The sequence below is a fragment of the Gavia stellata genome, chromosome 21 (assembly GCF_030936135.1).
Source record: "Gavia stellata isolate bGavSte3 chromosome 21, bGavSte3.hap2, whole genome shotgun sequence".
NCBI classification, from domain to species: domain Eukaryota; kingdom Metazoa; phylum Chordata; class Aves; order Gaviiformes; family Gaviidae; genus Gavia; species Gavia stellata.
The window spans coordinates 14,111,060-14,134,869 of record NC_082614.1 but is presented as its reverse complement, the minus strand read 5'-3'; the positions used below and the strand labels follow the sequence as shown (position 1 = coordinate 14,134,869).

At 36.6% G+C, this 23,810-nt stretch overlaps 2 protein-coding genes across 3 annotated transcripts in view; one reads left to right on the top strand and one right to left on the bottom strand.

Moving 5' to 3' along the window:
- KNTC1 (kinetochore associated 1) overlaps positions 1-8,484 on the bottom strand; it is a 40,785-nt gene extending 32,301 nt beyond the window's left edge. Inside the window, exons 1-16 of the mRNA XM_059827925.1 lie at positions 8,474-8,484; positions 7,989-8,126; positions 7,755-7,875; positions 7,229-7,344; positions 6,821-6,893; positions 6,119-6,196; positions 5,547-5,581; positions 5,214-5,324; positions 4,228-4,321; positions 3,828-3,880; positions 3,470-3,582; positions 2,697-2,751; positions 1,920-2,018; positions 771-814; positions 593-658; positions 417-492 (exon numbers count right to left, since the gene is read on the bottom strand). Coding sequence (XP_059683908.1) covers positions 417-492; positions 593-658; positions 771-814; positions 1,920-2,018; positions 2,697-2,751; positions 3,470-3,582; positions 3,828-3,880; positions 4,228-4,321; positions 5,214-5,324; positions 5,547-5,581; positions 6,119-6,196; positions 6,821-6,893; positions 7,229-7,344; positions 7,755-7,875; positions 7,989-8,120 — 1,266 coding nt within the window. The 5' untranslated portion in view covers positions 8,121-8,126; positions 8,474-8,484. The remainder of the gene's footprint in view (positions 1-416; positions 493-592; positions 659-770; positions 815-1,919; positions 2,019-2,696; positions 2,752-3,469; positions 3,583-3,827; positions 3,881-4,227; positions 4,322-5,213; positions 5,325-5,546; positions 5,582-6,118; positions 6,197-6,820; positions 6,894-7,228; positions 7,345-7,754; positions 7,876-7,988; positions 8,127-8,473) is intronic.
- Positions 8,485-8,743: 259 nt separating this feature from the next.
- RSRC2 (arginine and serine rich coiled-coil 2) lies at positions 8,744-23,784 on the top strand. Of its 2 annotated transcripts, XM_059827699.1 has the most exons (10): positions 8,744-8,837; positions 11,786-11,942; positions 12,562-12,605; positions 15,219-15,409; positions 16,400-16,543; positions 20,152-20,274; positions 20,375-20,454; positions 21,054-21,286; positions 22,517-22,606; positions 23,139-23,784. In XM_059827699.1, the coding sequence occupies exons 1-10, from the start codon at positions 8,832-8,834 to the stop codon at positions 23,316-23,318; spliced, it is 1,248 nt and encodes a 415-aa protein (XP_059683682.1). In that variant the 5' UTR covers positions 8,744-8,831; the 3' UTR covers positions 23,319-23,784. The 2 variants fall into 2 exon arrangements, with proteins under 2 accessions (XP_059683682.1, XP_059683683.1); XM_059827700.1 differs by lacking the exons at positions 8,744-8,837; positions 11,786-11,942 and adding an exon at positions 13,499-13,576 and having other exon boundaries at positions 12,575-12,605; positions 15,197-15,409.
- Positions 23,785-23,810: the final 26 nt, after the last annotated feature.

Sequence of the window (23,810 nt, the reverse complement as noted above, 5' to 3'; positions counted from 1 at the left end):
GAAGGAACATTCACATTGCATTATTTGAATAAATCAGTCAATGAAGCCAGACTATGTGTTAATAAATGCATGTGAAAATTCTCTTTTTTTTTTTAGCAACCCTGTTTCCTGCTACTTAAAGGGACAAGTGTCCATTCTCCTGATCCAGCAGCACTTATTTTGATCAGAAGATGTACTTCTGCACCACTTCTCATTGCAAGGTTTGTTAGTTATTGTAAATAAAACCAGAGTTCACCATGCAGTCATATAATTTTGAATCAGCTTTCAAGTACAGCGAGTTGCTTTGTAAGGTAACATTCCACTATATTTGTAATATTTTTAAAACTTTCTGTTGGACTATAGGGCAAGAACCTTACTCTTAAGTTCAGTTATACTAATTAATCTCCGAATGTATCTATCAAGAACAGACAACTTACCTCAACATCTAGTCCAAATTGAATAGCAAAATTCTCTGCTTCAGTGAACTTGTGTTTGTGAAGTAAGCGACTTAGTCTAGGGGTGACATAAAGTAAAGTATACTGCTTTAATATAAGTGCCAAACCACAGATGAAAAAATAAAATAAATAAAAAAGTGTTTCATGAAAACTAGTACCTATTTTCTGGCAAGGCTTCCGTTAAACTTCTCATCACAACAATAGAAACTGGGCCTTCAGAGGGTCTGAGAATGAGCAGAACTATGTGAGTTTATCAACTGTGAAACAACTATACATAGAAGTAATCTGCCATTTTTACATAATACTGATCTAGTAAGAAACAAAACATTATCTTACGTCTGATGTTTTTCATTAATTCCTTCCAAGAAGTATATTGTATCCTGTAGCATGCAATAACAGAAGACATTAGGTGATAAGGGAAATCAGTCATAAGAAAGCACAACTGTAATGGCAATAAGTGTTTCTAAATCTAGAAACAAACTACTGCTTTTCTCTCAGAAAAGTTTGTTGTTTTTTTAATATGGTTATCATGTTATTTCCCGCATAGTTTCCACCATCTAAAAATCTCTGAGGGCCTTAACTGAACAGACTGAAACCACTCTGCTATTCCAGTTCAATTACCATCAGTTATACCCTCCACATGAGTGAATCATCTTCTCAAAATTCCACTCTCTCATTTTGTCCAAGCCGTAAGCAGGTCACGCTGTATCCATCTTCACAACTTTTAGAACCTGATCGCTGTGCTACGTTCCACAAAGGCAATATATGCCTTGGCATTTCCTACCTTGACTTTATCATCTCACATCAAAGAAAAGGGATATATTACCCATTATTTTCTCCACTATGTAGTTGCATATATAATCTTTTCTGCCAAGTGCTTTATACAAGGTAAGCAATTTCATCAACTTTGTATTTTATTGCACATCAGATCCAGAGCTTACCACATTCACTTTCACAATTCCAATGAAGAGCCACTGCTTAGACTTCTCACTTGGTATCCTCTCCCATACCCACCACTCCACCAGTCTTTATAACATTCCTAATTCATAAAGTTCTTGCCGTCTTTTTTGACCTTCTTTTGTTGAAGTCTTTATAAGGAAGCAGTTTAAACAGTAAAAGAAGCAGTTCTCTCATCTAAACTTAAATAAATCCCAAATAAATCCAGAGCATTTTTCTATGCTAAGAGAACTTAAAACTTCATACAGCTTTTAGCTTAACAGCAGCAAGAACAACTGGCAGTAGTATTAAACGTTGCAGTAGACCCGGGCCTAGAATCAAACTGTTCAGTTTGCTAAATATTGTATCTTTTTCTCCATCTTTGGGGACATAATTTAATCTTTCTTTCTATCGTTCCTGCACAATTTCTAGCACAAATTCGTTCTGATCTACCAAGAATAACACAGTGCCTTCTTTAATAATTATACCTATTAAGACAACTATATTTATTCAAACAACAACAACAACAAAAAAATCATCTAAACATACTGTGCCAATCCCACTTTGAACAAGTGAAGAAACAATAGATACTTCCAAAGAATAGAGCGGTTGCATAGTGGGCAACGCAAAAACCATTAGACTTCTCATCTGTTAAAAAAAAAAAAGAAAAAAAAAGGAAAGCAAACAAACAAGTCAGAATTACTTTTTTCTCATACACCGGCAACAGAGTGATGTTTACAGAATCACTTCTGGATTCTTGTGGAGTTAGATGGAAGACACTATTTTTAGAAGTTTTTATGAAAAAGCAGACCTGTACAATTTGAGAAAGTTTAATGACGTTTTAGATGTTAGGCCTATTACATATAATTAAACAGGTTTCATTTAAAAAAATTGTATAACGTTCATCCTGGCATTCTATTTCAATTAGCTCCACTGACTGTACATGGAATTACATGCTGAATACAGCAGAGATACTGCTCTAAAGAAATCTGTATAGGTATATAAGACAATAGCAAATTTTGCTGCTCTCCCCTATCTGCCTACCATTAAAAAAAGCAAACAAACAAACCCCTAAGAATCCATAAAAAGCTCAAACAGCAGGGCAGCTTGCCCTGGTCGCTGCCATAAGACATCGCAATAGTCCCTTACTCGCTATATCCTAATATATAGATGGTCACAATTTAGTTTTGACTTTGAGGTCCTGAGAATTCTGTCTGCTGCAAATATTTAGCCATCCCCTTTTCTTTTCTCTCCCCCCCCCGCCATTCTTTTCTGTGAGTGACTGCATAACAATTGAGGAACAGAACACAGATAAAAAGATTATACCTGTTTGTTATCTGGTATTGTCATAACTATCAGTTTAACATTGGCAAGCCCTTGCCTGCAGAACAAGAGGGAGAAAAAAGAAAGCAAAATATACTGTATAAATCTTACGTTAAATCTGTGAAATACTCTGGCTTACGAGTTTTAGAAAACTTAGTTTTCTATGGAAACTGGTACATTTTAAAACCTTATACGGCACCCAAAAATAACAGTGTTTTAGCATGTAAAGGACATATGTTTAATTTCTGACATTTTTAAGCTTTTCAAATGGATCTGATTCTTAGTTTTTTAAACTGGCACAGAGCAATGGAAAGAGCCAAGAATCCTGTCTTCTAATCTGAATTGCTATTAATTCCTTTTGTATTTTAACCCCTACACGCACCTCCAGATTTTGGCTTCTCCATCCGCAGAATGAAGATCTTACTATTTATCTATCCAATAGACAGACTAGCTTTTTTATAACACCAAACTTGTAAGCAATATTATATACATTATTTTAGACAAGCATTTCCTAAATGATACAGGTTACATGCAAGATTCCTTAGCAGAAACAACAGATAAACCAAGAAAAAGCAGAAAGCACCAAGGTTTTCTTTTCTACAACACAAGAGCTAAGGATACATAGAGTCTAATTATTTTGTCCTACTGACTAGAAAGATTTCAACAAAGATTTCTAAAAATCCACTACCTGAGAAAATCGTGTGTTTGTGGCACATTCCCTGTAACGATAGACAACTTGTCACTTTTCAGAATTGGTGCTATAATGCTTTACTTACCATATGACTGCAGAAGAGTCTGACTCTGTACTTAGAAGAAATTCTTCAATATGTATTAAAGGCCAATCCCAAATTAGAGTAAGAGAATAAACATCCCACATGCTTAAGATATTCTAGATTAAAAAAAAAAAAAAAATCAGATATGGATTTCATATTTTCCTCATAGAAGACATTTTTTGTCTTTTTTTGAGCAGAATATTAACACATTCCATAGCTTAAATAATAACTAGGAGTAGAAAAAAAACAAACCAGTAAGGTCAAGATCCTCTGTAAATATAAGCAACTTTATTTTATAGAATAAATACAGCTGGTTTAAGAACATTGTAAAATAAAGACTAAACCAAATTATTACACATACCTCTGTATCTAAAACAAACAGCAGATTGTCAAGAACTTGAAGTTTCACCACATCTGAAAAATACCCATAGTCACATAAATTTATTATTTTTTTTGAGAAACGTATTGGAAGCAAAAATGTATTAAAATGTACAATCAAGGACCGGAAACCTACAGATATTTAACCTCATCTAACTTCCTAGGTCTGTGAAAAGTTTAGATACGTACATCACAATTCTGTTTAAGCTAAGTTAAACTCAACAATTTTGCAGCATACATTTTGGCTGTACCTTTACAAGAAGTGTTCCATTTGGTATATATGTATTTACTAAAAACAATGAAATAACTGAAAATGTCTTAGTATTTTCTGTAATTAAATATGAATTCTACACTTGTCTATAAAAAGAAAAAACCTTCTTTACCTTTGATCAGACTTGAATCAGCAAAACTTCGAACAGACACCTGGTTATTGGTAGTGTCTACCTCCCATTTGGAGAGTACATAATCGCCTTTACCCTATTCATAAAGGCAAAGTAAAATGGTGTTATCCATTAGAAATTTGGCCATTGGCAGGCGTGCTTCTTCAGTTGATCTTTAACTTATAAAAACACTTGGAAAGCTGCAAAACTAGCTTAAACTTTATTCCCTGTGAATGTAGATGTTCAGAAAAATATTTTTTTAATTTAGCCTTTTTCCTTTCTCCTTTCAAGACTGGCCTTTACTACAGTAATTGTTACAGTCAGCATCCCCAAACATTTTTGGCTCTTCTAAAAACAAGCCATATTTCAAAACATCCACTTCCCATTCTCATAGAAAATAAAACCTGAATGAAATGTACACTGAACCTACTGAGAAAAATTGCATTGAAGTCAACAGGCTTCAGTCAATGAACTCAGAAAACTTGTTTCTAGTCCAAAATAACATTTCAAAATATGTCTATATTTTTATTTTTTTATTAGTTCCTGTACTTAATTCATGCTCAAGGGCCTTGTTCGATTGGGACCTTAATTGTTACTTTGGCAAGCCTTTCTTGAATGTGAACCTGATTGGAAGACTCTTGTCAACTTTGGCTTTGTCTCTGAGCTCAAGGACGAGACTATAAATAGACTAGCCTGTACGGGCTAGGAACCACAGTGATTTACTAAGGTTATGTAACCAGGGTGAAAATATTTCCCCCCATCCATCATAACAGAGCAAGTTCTGAAATGACAACAGTTATTTCCTTACAAGAAAAACTACAGACAGCCTGCACAACTGATAACCTTTACACTTACAGTGAAGGAAATGCAAGACAAAAAGTCTTAGTGCAAAAAGTTTATCAAACAGCTAGAAGTAAATTTTGTTGCAGATCAAAAACCACCATCACTGACCACATAACAATTGTTACAAACGCATTCTTAGTACTTACCCCAATTATCAAATGGATTTTGTTCACTGAGTTACTTATCACAAAATTCTGACAGCCAAGGCTGTGATATTCTTCTGTGGAAATGAAAGCTGTCTTTATCTGTCCTTGTAACTTGTGGGGTGAAGATGAAGGGAAAGCAAACAAAAGGGAAAGGAAAAAAGTTGTTTATACAATCAGTGGATAAAACCTTGAACTCACTTCTCTGTGTACAGAAAAAGTAATAATCACAATTATGACTTGTAATAGTAAACCGGTAAGTAGTCAATGAAATGTACAGGGCAAAGTTTTGTTACAGACTCTGCACTTAACACATATGTTACAAGTATTTCTTACTTTCTTTGCCGTAATCATATCCACCTTCTCAATTGCTACATTAAAAAAAAAAAAAAAAAAGAAGAAAATTAGTCAGTGTTAAACAAACTTTTTCAAAATTGAAGAAAAGCTACTAAACGCCATATAGGATAGTTTAATCCGAACCTGACTATGCTGAAAAACACTTTAGCCAGGATCTTTGACAGGGTCTATTTCTATTGATCACAGTACAGAGTTATAGAAAATTAACTAATAACTATACTTATACAGCATTAAAAAATTAAATTATTCCCAATATTCTTCAATACAGCTAAGACTGATTATGGCTTAAAATCCTGCTTCCATAGTATTCAGTACTCTCTCTAAAGCAGTGACTCAGAGAAACATAAGTTAAAGGAATTGTTGGAAGAATACAAAAATAATTTTATCACAGAACTAGTTGTATATCGGTTTTCCTTTAAAAAGAAACTAATGTTACATAGAAAATCCCAACTCAATATCTTATCCCCATTAGAAAGACGCGTGGAAAAGCTTTTTTAATACAGCTCTTCCTGTTCAAATGGAAATCCCAACTGGTTTGTAGATCTTCCTACCTTCCTGTGTTTTAGCAAGTGGAAGACACATAATGCAGAAGAATCCGTTGCTTGTAAGAATGAACATATGATAAACACCTAAAAAAATCCAATACAAGTATTTCAAACTGAAGTATTCAACAGCTGTAAACAGACTACTTGTTTATACATAGGACAGTGAAATAACTGACAAAAAAAATAATCTGACCAATAGATTAGACTATTTTTAAACAAAAATTTTGTCACCTTCAACAAAGAATATAATAAGTTTCTATATCTCAGAGTTTTGTTTGAAATTATGATTTTTGTATGTAGCCATCAGACTGCAAATTCTGGTTTCATGACAAAACTACATTTGAATACATTATATTGTGACAGAACAAGACTGGGAGCTTATAGAACAGGAACTACTAAAATCCAAAGTCTGATAGAAGAAGGAGACAGAAGGAATCCTTCCTTTTGAGCATTTTCATATGTTTAGCACAGTCTCAAAAGAAAGAGGTATTGAGTTCTGAATGTTTGTTGTTTTCTATGACATTTTAAAAATAATTAATGAGAGCTAAATATCTTTCCAGGAAAGCATTAAGAAAAGTGCATTTAATGTGTACAGTGCAAAGTAAAGCTGTATCTGATTACTTCTTTTGTAGTCTCTTCTTCTGAGACATATTAAAGGGGAACAAAATCACAAACATTGAGACATGGCGGGGGGGATCAAATTCTTACCTGCATCTGCATTATCTTTTTCAATAAAGAGATTTAAGTAAGTCTTTTCACTTGAAGATTTTTCAACCAAAATCTAAAATAGAATCAACATAAAGACTATTAGACTATTAGTCTCTATTTTACTTGAAAAAAAAGCCCAAAATTATTTTAAATACTGATCATCAGTTCAAACTTTAAACTTTTTTATTTCATGAAGAACTGGCTTTTGTTTACACATGCCATTCCTAAATATATTTTGCTTATGGGAACAAAAGTTTCCCTTTAATCTGTTTGTTTGTTCAAACTAGAAGATGTATTCAAAACACAAGAAGGTTTATATTTTGATATTTAGAAGAAAGGAAAAAACAACTCAAGAAATTCTGAGAACAAAAGTTTTTCAGCAAAATTAGAAGAGAAAAATTACTGTACCTTGGTTAGCAAGGTTTGTTTTGATGGTATATGAATAAGGTGGAAATTGCCACTTCTCTCACCAACCACAAGAAATTGTTTTTCTTGACACATACCAACTACATCCACATTAGTATCTGAAAAGTTACATGGCAAAATGTCAAATATTAAGATCTGATTTTTATTAATAGACATTCGTATCTGAAACACAGGAATTGGACAATACAGTGTCCCAGATTTCTTCAAAAGTATTTATTTTGATTAAACAAAGTACAGACAAGTGCATACAGGGTGTGGTTTTGGTATCCATTATTCCCATTTCAGTGAAAAGTTACCAAGCATTCTAATTAAAATGTACAGAAATACTTAGTTAATTGTATACAGAACCAGCAATCACTTGTTATTACTTAGGTATTTATTATAGTACTTTCTTTTACAGGCTAGTTAGACATGCAAGATACTTGCTACATTTTCATGTACAAACCTAACATATATATGTTAAAAATCAGTTTTAACTTCCAGTGGAATTCCAAAGGAATGAACTTACCAAACTGAACGTGCATCTGAAGAGACTGCCCAGTACTGTCAAGAAGTGCCACCGATCTGTCAACAACAATAATACTGCCATCCCTTGAGTTGCATGCGTACAACTGCGGATTAACGGAGACCTAAGAAGAAAAAAAGGTAGTTATATACAATAACTGAAACACTTTAGAAAATATGACAAAGAAGCGCTGGTGATTATTAAGAAAAAGAACAATGCAGCTTTGACGAAGTCTACCTTTTCTGAAGACGTGATTTGAAGTAGCGTATCCACTTGGTACAATGCAGTTCCACATTCGTGCCCTAAACCTACAGGGAGCTGCGCACTCCCTGTGTCATCATTGGCAAGAAGTTCAATATCATTCCACATGTTTACCTATGGTAAACGTTTAAGGAACATGCTGTAAAGCAGAGAGCTTTAAAAAAGTTACACGACTACACACAAATTACTGATTTTATTATTCTATCGTGATTTTGCGCCTAGGAGGAAGGATAGCACAATAAGCCTCCTAAAAGCAAACCGCGCGTTTAGAAAAGACAAGGTTAAGTCGCAAGAGCAATGTGGCTCCCAGCTGATGTCCCCAGCGGGCCCGGCTGAACGCCGCTTGGTGAGGACAGCTTTCGCGCCCGAGGCTGAACGAAATTCAGCGCCAGAGAGCCCTCCCCGCCACGCAGCCGACACCCCCACCGCAGGGACCGCGAGCCGCCCTCCCATCTCCTCACCGCGGCCCCGGAGGCCGGTGACAAACCACCACCGCGCTCCCTCAGCCGCTTCAGGCTTTCAAATTGGCGGGAGCCCTGGCTAACGCTACGGGTCGCAGCGCGGCCAAACTTCCTCCAAACGCGAACGGCACTGTTGCTACGCTACCACTTAATCCTTCTCCGCCCCCAGAACGCACCGCGGCTCCCTGGCTCCCCGCCGCCTCCCCCCCCGCCCCATTGTTACATCCGGGCGCCTGAAGGGAGAGGGAGGGCGGGGCGTGTCGCCTCGGTTCGCGAACGCTACGGCCGCGGCTGTTGAGGGAGGTTGTGCCTCTTGTGAGGAGTTGTTGAGGGGGAGCGACGTCCCGGGCGCTCGGTCATGGCGGTAAGTGGTGTTCGCCGCCGGGACTTTTGGAGGGGGCCGAACTGGGAAGGGGGCTGCCGTGGGGCGGGGGGGAAGAGCGTGTGAGATGAGGAGGGCTGGGTCGGGAAGCCGTGTGCGCGGAGAGACAAAATGGCGCCCGCCGCTCCTTCACTTGCCGACGCCATGATGGGCCTCGGGGAGGGGGGTGGCAGCTTTTCACCCATTACTTCTCTCCCTGTTTCCAGAAGTTTCTGTTTCATTTCTCGGCGCTTGGAGAGAAGCGCAGAGGCCTTGTGGCGGAGGCCCTATCATTTCTTGGCCGGGGACAGAAGTATTGTAGCTGTAGGAGCGGGCGTTTCTCAGAGGGCGCAGGTTCCCTAGGAGGGGAGAAGGGAGGGGATCGATTTGGTGGTTGGGCCGTGCTCAGTTTTCGTTACCGTAGCTTTCCCTGTCCTGTTATTTTTCTTTGTGTTTGGTCACAGGCCTGCTGTTTTCAGCGTCTTCTGGCACTCAGTGATTAATTACTTATCCCCCATTCTCCTGTTTTTATAATTAATATCGATAGGAAACGCCTCTGCTGTAGTTATCACTGTCCTTTATGCTTATGCACGGCCTAAGAGTTTAGCTTTATTCTCTTTTAAAATTTGTGTGGCCTGGTAACGTGTAAAGATGTTTGTCCCATAATTGAGTTGAAGAACCAATAAGAGTAGTCATCAAACTTGGTGTGGTTAATTTTTTTTCAAGTTACTAAACAGTCTTGAGTGAAACAAACAAACCGGACTCTAAAGTGGTAAAACTCTTCAAAGTTGACTTTAAGTACTTTGTGGCCTTTAATCTGGTATTTTAAGTTCTTGTCTTGAAAGTTTGACCGGTGGTGAAACAGAACAGGAGAACCATAAACTTCTGGAGAAAATGAAACGGTTTTTTGTTTTTATGATGCTTTTTTGGTTTATATAACTTAACCTGTTAAGAATAAGATACATTTTCCTGTAAAAGGATTTGAATAATGGACTTGTAGTTTTGCACCTAGAATGTATACACGATTTTTGAGGTTGCTCTAAAGTAGTAGGTGAGGGGCTTGCTCAATGAAACTATGAGCCTGTGGCCATCTAAGTGCTTAGAATAGTCTCATTAAAGTCATGTCAGGCTTTTTTTTGTTGTGTTTTTATAGAGCTGAGAGATTTCTCTAAGGTGCAGTGCCCAAGGGCGTTAATGAGCAGCCATGTGTATAAATAATGAGACTGGTAGCCTTGGAAAATGTGGTAGTAGGCTCAGTTTCAGTTGGGTACTGTGTTTAAAAACCCAGTTAACTTAAACTGTTAGCTGGTATTCTCCTTATCCTTCTCAAGTAACTTCAAAATGTAAATTTATAGAAATCTCAAAATTCCTTTGAAACTTCTAGCTGAGTCTTTTGGAAATCTTAGATGAAGAAGGGACTGAGTAGAAGGGGGGGGAAGTGTAGACAAGCAGATGTTCTATAGATGTGGAATGCCAAGGATTGTGACGGCTAAGATGACAAATAGGGGCGTCAGTTCCTACTCTTTATCTAATGTTCTGAAGTTTTCAGGATGGTGGGTGGTGTATCAATAGTATTCACAAGTGTTACTGAGACTATAGTTAAACCTCTGCTGCAGATGCAATCTTATGTGGTCAGTGCTCTTGTCCATATGCTGGTGTGTTTTGAACTAGATACCGGTATACCATGCAAACGGAGAAGTGAACAGCTGCTTTATCTCTCACTCTTAAAGAGATTTTACTATAGATGTATCTTTGTAAAGATGCAAATTAATAAAGAATTCAGCAGACTAAAGAGTAGTAGCTGAAATATAAATCCAAAGATTTACCTGTAGCATGTTATGAAGAAAGTCTACCATTAATACACAATATATTAATGATGGTCTGCAATATCTGTTGTGGTTTAAGAAAACTTAGCTGCTCTGTTTTCAAAGTAATGTATATAAATCAGCATTTCAGAAGTTTTCATGTGTCTTATTCAATTTGCAAATAAAACTGCAGCTGGTAGAAAACAATGCAAGTTTGAGTCCTCTGCTATGTCAAAATATCTTCATGAGGAGCATTTCTGGGCCAAATTAATGTCCTTAGTGAAATCTTCTGCAGCTGCATGATGTTCAGAAGGGTTGATTCTGACTGCCATTTACATGATCAGAACAAGAGAGACCAATGAATCTGTAAAGGCATTAATGAAAGCACATTCACCTTTTTAGTGTGTACTTTTTCCATTCTCTTCCTTTCATTGCATAGTACGCTGGTTGTACATTTAGTTCTCCCAGCATTGAATCACAAAGCAGTCTTGACTGCTCTACACAAGATAAGTTTCTGGGTTTAGTCCTTTCAGGACAAGGTTTAGAAGGGATGGAGAGAACATCTTGGTTTTTGTCATCTAAGAAAAATGTGATACAGAAATTGTTGGGACAGGTGGATGTGACCTATATGTACTCTCATAGAAATACACATTTTTGCACTCACTGTTCGAGGTTTTTCCTTATTCAAAAGTTAGCTAACAGTAATACAATATACCTAATTTCATTTCTCTTCAAAGTTCATTCTGTACTTCAAAATACTGTGAAGATTTTGTGCTATGTCTCAGTAATGCCCTAACTTGTGAGGTGACTTAGGTCTGTTGGTCCAGTATTGACCTTAAGTAATCTTAGTCATGAAATGTTAAAAGGTAATTTACCTACAAACAACACCATTTAGAGAAAACTGTGGATCAGAGTTTAGTCTTACCGATATTCTCAAAAGTGCATGGAAAAAGTAAAGTGTAGTACAGTCACGTAAAAGCAAAGCAAAAGTGCAGTATAATGTAGTGGGAGAGCAAACTACTCACAAGATTGTCTTTACAGAAAATAATTTTAAGCGTGTCTTTAGAGGAAGTACTTAAGTGAATAGCTTTTCTTGTTTTTCAGTCCTAAGTTTTTGGTTTTTAAACATTCTGTCTTTGTGTGTAGGGTAGTGATACTGAACGAGATGGAGTAGCCCCAGAAAAGTCCTCTCCAGAAAGAGAGAAGAAAAAGGAGCAATCAGATGCCTCTAGTTCTCCCAGAACATCAAAGCATCATTATTCAAGATCACGCTCACGGTCAAGGGAAAGAAGACGGAAGTCAGGTATTGTCTTCATATAAGCAAAGTTGCTTAGTAATGTTCTGGTGTATGCTTGTAGAACTGAAATCTCTTTAAAGCTGTTTTGGAAAAAGTATACAGACTTAGCTCTAGTAACTTGTTGGAATTGGGGAAAAAAGGAAGCTACTAATTCTGGTTTTGTATCTTAAATGTGTTATCTTGAAAGCTTTCAATTTTAATGATAGAAGTGCTAAGGAAGAAGGTCTTGTCAATGTTCAGGGGATTGGGGGGGGGGGCTGGGGGAGGGAATGACACAACACCAAACAGAAAATTGTCCTATTTTGTCTTAATTTTCATTAGATATGCTTAGACTGTGATACTTTTGCATGGTTGTAAGAAAAATAAGATTACCTGGCTGAAGAATGTGACTGGAATACGACATGAGCTAGTTTTTCACTGTCAGAGCTTAAATAAATGCAAAGGAAGAACTGGGAATAACAGCTAGCATTTGCTTTCTGCAGTAGATACTTGAATAGTGCTGTTTGTTTTCTAAATCTTCATTCTTGACTTTGGGGGGTAGAATAACTGAAAGGAACTAGAAAGATTATAGCCAGCCGATCTCCTCATTAACTTGGTAAGTAACAATAAATGTTTTCTTCTCCAGATACTGAAGGAAGAAAACACAGAAGCCGGAGCAGAAGCAAAGAGGTAATTAACACTTTGTAGTGTTTAGGTAATTGTATAATACATCTTTAAAAGTATCTTGTAGTAATGCACATATGTGTAAACCTATATAAATGACTTTATGGTAAGTACAAGAAATTGGAAACTTTAAGCTTAAAAATGGATATGGAGATCCTTTCATAGTGAAGCATGATTGCAGCCATCATGTTGACAAGGTAATAGTTTTGTAGAAAAATGCTTTCAGTAGTAACTTAATTTCTTTTTTTTTTTTTTTGTGGAAACAGCCGAAAGAAAGAATTCATGTGGAGAAGTAGAATGGTGTTCTGATGACTTTCACAGAGCTTCCATTAACCAAAAGCCTTGGGTGGCTTTATTCCTGGCCAATGTTCAGGACTTTCAATGATACATACCTGTCTACTTAAGTATATTAAAAATAATTCCCCACCTGACTGAGCTCTGTTTATTGCATCCTTTAATTGTAAAGACTGTTACAGCTTGACAAACAAGCTGAGTCAGCTGGAAACATGACAGTAGCAGCAAAAATTTCAGAGGTCTGTCTCTTTTTAAATAAATAAACGTGTGTATATAAAGGGATGTGAGAAGAGACAGCATCAATAATACCTTGAAAATAACTGGCTTGCACATGAGAGAAGAGATAAAACGAGCAAACCAGGAACATTGAAATAGTCACAAAGAAGCTTAACCATGTGGGGCAATAGCAGGCTGGGTCAGATGAGGGACTTTTTAACTTTTAACTTGGGTCAGGAACTTCTCCTTCCCCCATTCCAATGGAAGCTCTGTTTAAAAAAGGAGGAAAAGAAAAAAAAAAAAAGGAAAAATAATCTAGGAGAGTTTTTGTGAAATTGAATATATTGTTTAGCTCACATGATAACATTTCTATAATAAATCATACTCAGCGTGCTAATGCGCGAAGAGACTGAACTGAAGACGCTGCAGACTCAGATAGCAAAATTATAAGCCTACTTCATGATAAGGTAACTATTAGTCATTCAAACTCATATTTCCCTTAAAAATATCTTAAATCCGTTATGGGATATAATGGTGGTTTATTACTAAGTGTGTGCCTGGAAGATGTGATTTAAAAAAAAAATAAAATCTCTTTTTAATGTTTAAAAAAAAAATCCTTGCTTAAAATTATGTCCAGTGTTTTGCCATGCTGTTGGATCTAATCTTACACAATTTATTTAGCAGTTTCTAAGTTCCACAGAGTGAACAGATGAGGAATAATGTCCCACAGTAGATTTACTGTTTTCATTTTATTTGCAAGATTAAGCTCTTTTGTCTGTAGACTAAATACTGAATATCAGTGTTTCTTTTTAATATGTATATCAGAACAACTACTTACGTAAATACATACTTAATGTACAGGTAACATCTTAAACTTCAGATGTGTTTTTTATGCAACAACTGATTTTTCAAGGAATTAAGAATAAAATACTGTAAAAGCAGGAAAAATATCTAACATTATTGTATACTTGAACTATAATCAAATATATTTAGAAATGGATGTATATTAATAAAGAGTTAGAAAGGCTTGGATAAATGCGTATAAGCTAATTATAGCATCTTCTCCAGACTTGTTTCTTTTGAGAGTGAGTTATGATTATAGGAAAGGTTTTATGAGTAGTTAACAGATTTAGATAAGCAAAAAAAACCTCTGAAGAATTGGTTTTAGTCAAAAATGAATGTATCATGCTTAAATTGTGACTTGAAACAAAACATTATTTAAACATAAGAATTAAGTGGACTATGGTTTTGTGCTAGAAAGATTTCAAAATATACGGAATATATAAAGAAAAGGTGTTGATGTCATGACTTAATCTCTAAGGAAAACATTGGCAAAAATCAGGCCTGACCTTGCTAAGTGTTTTTGGCATTGCAGCTATAAAAAGGAATCTTTTTTTAAGAGGCACTGCAGGAAGAAATTGCGGTATAGTGGAACAGCATATCTTTAAATTAAAACTACTGTGGGAGGTCTCAGAGTTATGCATGTTAGTTTTAAATACCAAAACCGGAATGTCAACCACGTAACTTACTACTTTGCTTTTTAAAAACCGTTGGAAGCTACTGACTGAAGAGTTTTGCTGTAAAAATTAATTATCTGATGATGGATAGAAAACTATTTTCATTCTAAAAGCAAAATAGTATATGTCTGCAACTATGTATGAATTTTAATAACTTTCTACATGGTAGGCTTAGGCAAATATTAAATATTCACTACAAATGTGAGCGTGTATATGTATTCATATTCATAAATTGTCAGGTACTTAAAGATAGGTACTTACTGTGTGTTTGGAATGGAGACAGTAGCTGAGAATAACAGTTATTGTTACAATGCTGTGAACTCTTGTATGGAAACACTGTAAAGATACTTGATGGATGCTTTAGAAATCCTTTAGACAGTGGGGAGGAGGGAAAGGGGGAGAAATTATAGCGTGCATTTGCAGCTTTGGGTAGTTGGTGGCATTAGGTAAAATAGCCATCACTCATGATTGAGTCACACTCCTAAGGTTACTAATGTTGCATCACAACTTATCATTTTTTATCTTCTGATACCCATACTAACTCTCTTTGTTGCACTATTTTCCTGAAAGAACCAACTTCTTCTTAAAACAGGCAAGAAGACATGAATCCAAAGAGAAGTCCTCCAAGAAGCACAAATCTGAAGACCACAATGACAAAGAACATTCTTCTGACAAGGGAAGAGATAGCCTAAATTCATCTGAAAATGGCGAGGATAGACATAAACGCAAAGAGAGAAAATCATCAAGAGGGCGGAGTCATTCAAGATCCAGGTCTCGTGAAAGGTAAGTTGTTTTACATGATTATTGTTTTAAGTGCATTTGCAAAAGCCATATTTGGAATTTGTGTAGACTTCTGAAGTACAGCTGAATTATGTTCCTGACCTAATTTAAAGCATCAATTCATATTGCATGTTTCAATTTTCATTGGGTAGTGCATTTGCTGCTACTTGGTGGTTTTTTTTCAGATTGGTTCTGAGTAAAAGTACAGAGTATCTCTATGGCTTTACGTAGGTGATCTGTCTCGTGTTTATAATTAGTATACAGAGTATAGAAAATTTATAAACATTGTATTAAATGTTCCCTGTTGTGAGTGACAGGGAAGAAAATACGCTTTAGCAGTGTCATAGCTTTTTTACTTCCTAATTCAAGACCTTACCCAGAGACAATGCTGTCTAAGTCTCCTTGCATGATAGGCCACCTAGCACACTCTCATGGTAGAATAGCTTGGGACAAACAGGTTGCTGCCAGCAGAACTTTTCAGCCAGCTCTGCTCATAGCTGAGGGATCTGTAGCAAACATGATAGCAAGGAACAAGCTTCAGCTAATAATACACTGAGGGACTGTGTGTGACTCACAAGCTGAAATTTGGGCATCTCTTCCCTAAGGTATTGGAATATCATTGGGAGGAGGAGAGTGTTGTTGCCTTGAATTCAAGACTCCTGCATCAGATTAGTTTGGCCATGTATTTGTTTTCAGATGTACACTTTAACGTATAACTAAAAATAGCTATATTGATGAGTATGATTGTTTGCATAAACTCTGCATAACTCACTTGTCTGTAGCTGGTGGTAGTGTTTGGTTCCCTTCCCATTTCATCTCCTAGTCTTACAACTTAAACTGTTCCAGGCATGAACTCTTCTCTGTGTAGTCTGCAGTCTCCCCACCCTGCCTGATGCATTTTACCTTGTGGTGACGAACCTGTATGTAAGTCTTTAAGTAGAACCTGAATTTAAACATGAGAATATATGTAAGAATTTGGGACGTGTGTTTCAGACGTCATCGTAGTAGAAGTCGTGATAGGAAAAAATCCCGATCTCGCAGCAGAGAGAGAAAACGACGTGTAAGATCTCGTTCTAGATCAAGATCTAGACACAGACATAGAAGTAGAAGTAAAAGCAGAACTAGGAGTAGAAGCAGGTAAGTGTTAACTTCCATATACACTTAGTGGTGGTGTTTGGTTGAACGTTCTGTGGCAGGCTGATGTATAAAAGAATGAGCGTCTCAGATTCTCGGCTTTTCATAGCATGATTTCATGTTAGCAATTAGAAATGCTTAACTAGTTATTTTGTGGGTATCTTACAAACACGCCGTTTTAAAACTTTTGACTGATAAAGTAGAAGGAAAGTAAATAACTTGCTATTTTGAGTAGTAATGGTTACCACAGTTCAAGTTCTTTTTGGTTTCTTATACCACAACTGAATTTACTATTTTAAATAGGATATTTAAGTGAGAAAAACTGAAGAATAAGGTACAACTAACTCTTTCATGTGTTGATACAAGAGTATTGTGGTTGGCAAAGCACAACTTTAAAAATACTATTGTATTTATCTTTGTGTATATATCATAAAAGGGAAGTTTAACTGGAAATCACTGGCAGTCACTGCAGGTACACTGATCAGAAGCTAATCCTGGTCAGCTCCACGAAGTTTATTTAAAAATATGTCTTGTCTGTGAACTAGCACAGTTAGCGTAGTGTTAAGGTGAATTTTGAGTCAGATGGACTATTTCTGATCTGAATGTACTAATCTGTGCTAGTGATTACCAACTCCTTTTTGTCAAGTTCAACATGAGAATACTGATCATGTTGTTATTTTTTCTCCTTATCTTGGGTGCTTCCATTTCTTCCTTAAATTCTAAAAGTACAGATTGAAACACTCTAAATAGACACATACTGGCTTATTCTGGGTCTGTTCGACAGAGTTGAGATCCATCCCTTACTTACCTGGAATATGCTAGAGTTGAGGTTTTCATCGCTGTATAGAAGTTAATGTTTTCCAATACTGATGAATCATTCAGTATTTTGGTGTAGAGTTCTGAGTCTGTCTGTGTGTGTCACCTTTGCATTCTTAATGCCCTGTAGGATTTTCTGAAGGAGTAAACTGAAATATGACCTAATGACTACTACAGTTCTGGGTTTTTCCCTCCTACTTGTTTAAAGTAAAACAAGTAGTTTGAATGCAAATTGGTGTCCTTTCAGAGCTCCCAAGAAAGTGTTGCCAGTGTCCCAGTTCATTAGCAGTATTTTCACTAGAGTATTTTAAATTGCGTATTTGAAGGGTGTAGAAGTTGGTTATGACTACTCAACATTACGGTGGATCATTGGAGACTTAAGAATCTAGCGAACTCATGTAATGCTACAATATCACTTGTGAAACTGTTAAGAAGACTTATCTTTATGAAGAAGTATTTGATGTACATGGTTTGTGTCATACCTTATTTTGGCACGCATTTTCTACCAGACTTTCAGCTGGGGTGAGTAGAGCTGGGTCTTCAACTGGTATACGTGTTACTTGAATTTAATGGTATTTAGGCCATCTTCAGCATGATGTGTAAGGCTTCAGTTCCCCATTATTTCCACTTATTATGGATGATGTGTACTTACTGTTTTTAAAAGTCACTTAGAACATCTTGTGTTTAATGGCTCCGTGAAAACTTTACATCCCAGAATAGTTTTTTGCTTCTGCAGTGGAATTCAAATTACCTGAACAGCAAATGTGGGAAGAAAAAGTAAGGCATAGTCATAGCTTAGGAATTTCTTCAGCTGGAAACATGCCTTGTTGGATAGCAATGGACATACTGCAAGAATCCATTTCTTTTAACTGCTGTTTTTGTCTCACAAATCCTGGAGAAGGAAAATAAGCGAGGCATAAGTCTTTTTTAACAGTAGCTAGAACACTTCATGAAGTTGTGGGCTCAGGTGAAGCCTTTGGAATGAGAATTAGGGGCAAGCCTCAAGGAAAACTCTCCACAAGCCAGATAAACATGATATGGAAACCTACCCTGTTAAAACTCACCGGTGAAATTACTTCCCTCCATTCTTGAAATGCCGTATTTGTTGTGTTACAGTTAATAGGCTATGACAGCAGCATTTGTAAATAGTAGAGCTTGACCTTCTCTTGATGGTTTTTTGCATAATCTCAAGCTCACGTTTTGCAAGTGATCTGTCCTCACTAGCATTTAAACTACTTTTTTTGTTCTGTGAGCATGTAGACTCTCCTGGCAGTATTTTCTGTGGCATTGCTCTGATTAAGTGCTAGGTGGAAAACATGACACCATCTGCTTGTTTCAAATGGAAATACTTGAATACAAAAGCTCAAATATTTATTTCCTTGATGTTTACCAGTGCAATAAAGCATCAGACCAAAGACAAGACCAAACTACAATAGTCAGCACGGGAAAAATGAAGGTATCTTTGAAACATGCATTACATCTTATCTCAGGAATGCAGATCTGTCACTTCCAAGTGCCTGAATCTGCATCTTGTCATCTTCTATGAAAAGATAAGTCTCGCCTCCTTTGTATTCTACCAGATTTGTCATGTAAACAAGGATCTCTCTTTGTAACTTCAGTCTGCATTTCATGATGTTTGTAGATGCTGCCCAAGTTGCAAACAGAAGAAACAGAATATCTGAATGCCATTTAAAGTGGCTGTTGTCAAGTTAGCTATTATCTCAAATGCTTGATAATAACATTTAAGTATAAAATTGCAGAAACATCTTTGTGCATCTCAACTTACTGTTTATGGCAAATCTGGGGAAAATGTGAGTGATATCTCCTGTAATTAAGCTTTGTTGGACACTTCTAGTATCTGTGACTTCTTTGTTTAAAACATCAGTGTCAGAGGCTTAAGCAGGGATAAACCCTTCTCTCGTAATGTAGCTATTAATGATCCTGGCAAAGAGAAATACTGCTAATAGTATTTTATATGTGTATTTTGAGTGGCTGTTGCTTAGATGGGACTAGATGTCTGTGTCATAAGAGCAACTTCTACTTGGGAGGAGGTGGGGAGAAGGTTACTAAAGGAGTGTTGAACTAGGTATTTTGCTTAAAAATACATTTTTAATCTGGGTTCTTTTCAGATTGTCAGGCTCCAGATAATGCATGCCTTACAGTTCTTTGCACAGTACTGTCCTTCTCAAGAGCAAACCCGAGACAAATCACATGTGTTTAAACCGACTCTCCCATTTAGCTTGATAGCCTCCCTCAAACAGTTGTCCAAAGCATATTTAGTGAAGAGTATACAGAGGGGAGAGAAATAGTAATTTCCCTGAATACTAATCCAGTTTTTAAATCGGGCCTTTTCAAAATGCCCATTTTTGACATAATTAGAGTGCTGTGAGGTCTTTTATGGTTTTAAAGCATTCTTGTAACTTGATCCACTTTACCGTTTTCTTGCAATTGACTTTACCGAAAGTTACACAGTGTTTTTTCTTGTCAGGTTTTAGAATGAAAATCTCTAGACCAGATCTATTTGTTCTAAACACTAAGTATAAGAGGGTAAATGAATACCCAGAATTACATATTCTGTTACATCTTGCAGTTGGAAGTCTTCAGTTTTAGCTCTTTGTTACAGGGCAAGTGTGGCTGTTACACTGTTGTAGTATAATCTCTGTGAAAGCTGTTCTTGAGACTTCTCCAAATTAATCATTAAGCAATTTTTCAGACTTGTGATCAAATGCTTTATGAAGTGTTAAGGTACACATGTAACTTCATTGTTTTAGTAACTGTGTTAAATTTGATTATAGAGAGCGAAAGAAAAGAATTGAAAAGCCCCGAAGGTTCAGCAGGAGTCATAGCCGGAGTCCAAGTCCGCCGCCTTTTCGGGGACGAAATACAGCTATGGATGCACAGGAAGCATTAGCCAGAAGGTCAGAATTGTTACTATTTTAATGGTATATGACAATAATAACCTACTGCTGTTGATTTTGTGTGTCTTAAGTATTTTTATTTTCATGTACTTACTTCTAGACTGGAAAGAGCAAAGAAACTGCAAGAACAGAGAGAGAAAGAAATGGTTGAAAAACAGAAGCAACAGGAAATGGCTGCAGGTAGTCCATGTATATTATATGAATTCCTAAACAATAGTGTGAATGGAAGATAGTGTAGGTTTATGTGCTGAGTGTTACAGTCCTGTCCAAGAGATGTGTGGGTTGTCTCTGTGTAATTGTTAACTTGGCCCATATGCAAGAACCACAACCAGAACTAGGAAACCTTTGAAAAACCAAACCAAACAAACAAAAAAACCCCCCAAACACAAACATAAAACCCCAACAAAAATGATCAGGATTTCTTGTCACCTACTGAGTATACAACAAAAATGTTGTATGTTAGGCTGGTAAATGATTTCGGGATGGTCATTGGACCTTCCTTTATGCATGATTAAGCAAGAGTTTGAAAGCTATTACCAGCTCAGGGATGTATAGAAGCATGAGATACATTAGTTTCACTTTTAGTTGTGGTTTACTAAAACTATTGGAGACTTGTTTCTTGGTTTACAAGTAACACGTATTTTATCGTGCATTTGTTATTCAAATATTTTCAACTTATTTCTGATGAAGGGAAGTGTTTGGGTCGTTTTTTGTTTTGGTTTTGTTTGTTGTTTTTTTTTTTCCAAGAAGTTTGATAGCAAGTTACTTTTCTTCTTCAGCGGCTGCAGCCACTGGAGGTTCCGTTATTAACGTTGCTGCTCTTCTGGCATCGGGAACACAAGTAACTCCTCAAATAGCAATGGCAGCTCAAATGGCAGCACTACAAGCAAAAGCACTAGCAGAGACTGGAATAGCTGTACCTAGCTATTATAACCCAGCAGCAGTGAATCCAATGAAATTTGCTGAGCAAGAGAAAAAGCGGAAGATGCTTTGGCAAGGCAAAAAGGAAGGGGTAACGTTGTCCTCTCTTACTTTCATAAAACTTGTTTGGCAACATCCTTCACTCAAGACAATTTAAGGATGCTTATTAATGTTATTTCCAGCAAAATTACTTTCATACCTGTTATGAAGTTTCCCTATTAACAGCAGCAGCCCAAGGTAAAACTTCAGGAGTGAAAGGACTAAGATAACTAGATCTTCAATGACAAATGGTTGTGACACAAGCCTTAAGAAAACCCTTAATGTCATAAAACTGAGGAGGTATAATTGGATCTTAAATGTTACTTTTGTCAGTTTGCCTGCAACTTGCAACTAAGTATCAAAAACAGATGGTCTCTTCTTACTGAAAAGTGATGGCTAAGCTATAGAAACTATAATTGACCACTCCTTTCTGTGACTGGAGCGATTTTTTCATTTGATAGTTGTATCCTGTCCAATTCCAGACTTCAAAAACAAGTCTGCAAACCCTGCTAGTAACTTTCCAGGAGTAGAGTAATGCATTACTAACAGAAGTTAAAAATACAGATAAGCCTTCAGACTTTTATGCTGTGTCAAATAAATGCTCTTGCAGTTAGCCAAGTACAGGCCACCAAATAACAAAGGCTCCTGTGGCGGTTGCTTTTTCAGAAAGTCACTGGATTTGAGTACAGGTTTTGCCTGCTGATACTATGGAAAAAATGGCGCTTTAATATTTGTATTTTTGTCTGTCGACACTAAGCTAGTATGGAAGCGTGTTTTACATGAGATTATCATTGTCCATCTCTTGTAACAAGCTCACTTGGCTTTTCAGACTGTTTCATAAGGTGTGAAAAACTGAAACTGGGTCATGTGGCGTTGATGGGAGGCAAAAGGGAGGGAAGAAGAAACCTGAATGCTCTCTAAGCAGTTCTTCCTCAATTGTGCTGCATATTGCTTAATTTTAATAAGCAAATTTGTTTTTCCATAATTTGCTTTAAGCATATGTTCTGATAAGGCTTCCAAACTTTACAGAAATGAGTGCAATCTACCCAAGTAAAGAATATACCTCTGTTTTGAAATCTATAGTTACGTAGACTTCCCTCAAAGAGCTTCTGTGAGGATGCTGCAGGAATGTCAGATGTGACTTGGAAACCTTTTACTTCCAACTGTGCTAGCACTACACAATGGGCTCATTTTTAATGCCGCTTTTTTGCTTTCTACTGTATTGTGATATTAACGGAAACTTATGTAAAAAGGTGATACATCTTCTTTTTAACTTGTGCAGGATAAATCACAGTCTGCAGAAATATGGGAAAAATTAAATTTTGGAAACAAGGACCAAAATGTCAAATTCAGAAAACTGATGGGCATTAAGGTAAAGAGTTCTGAATGTGTAATTAAGTTTATTGTTAATTGTAGGATAGTGGTTTCTTTTTCAAAGCGTACCTTAACCAGTAAAGGTGTTAACCTGATTCTACCTGATGTAGCTAAGAACTTTAAGTATTTTTAAAGTTCACAAGCAGCATCTAGATCTGAGTTCAGTTCACATTCTAGAATTTCGTTATGTTTCTGGCTAACAAGGCAACTGTTAGGATCCATAACAACAGTGGTAACTGTAACCAATATTCATAATCTGATAAACAGTATTGCTTTGGAATAGGTAAGTTAATTGGAGACACTTATTTGAATGAGTTAAAAAACGGAACTGGATGAAGGCCTCTTACATGTTTCTTGACAGTGAGAGGAAAGCTACCCTAGAATGTTCCAGCAATACAACCAAATGCTTAAATTCTCACTAGCTTTTGAAAACAGCAAAGCAAAATTTTTAACGTTTAGGACACCGGTAGTATATGAAAGCAACACTTCCTATGCAGCTAATGTTTTGTTTCCTTCTGTCTGGTTTCCAGAGTGAGGATGAAGCTGGCTGTAGTTCAGTTGATGAAGAGAGTTACAAAACGCTGAAACAACAGGAAGAGGTTTTCAGGAATCTAGATGCACAGTATGAAATGGCAAGATCACAGACTCACACGCAAAGAGGAATGGGATTGGGGTTTACATCTTCAATGCGAGGAATGGATGCAGTTTGAGGAGGAAAAAAAAAAAAGCAGTTTTAAAGTTTGGGACTGTGGAAGAAGGTTCTTGTTCAAATGTTGGGTCCTTGTTCACCAAAAAGCTAGCATTCTAGCTTGCATGGGTGTTGCATTGACTTTAATTTATTGAAAAATACAATTTTTTTGTAAATATCAGATCAGTGATACTGGTGTTAGTGTTGTAATCAGGTTATACCCACTTCCATTAAACTTGACAGAACTATAGAAGGACAGTATTTTTTAGTTAAAGTTCTACTTTTCAAACCAAGCAGCAGATGGGATAAACTCATACATGGATATTTCGTGTCCACTGTCTTGTGTACTTTTGTACTTTAACCTTGTACAGTTATTTTCAATTCTTGAAACATGAAAGAAACATTGTGTAGATGTTATTTAGCGGTCTGGGCCAATAGGCACATAATCCAGTGCAAAAAAACCCTGGTTAATAATAAAGACATTTTTTCTCTAAGGTCTTACTTTATGTTAATT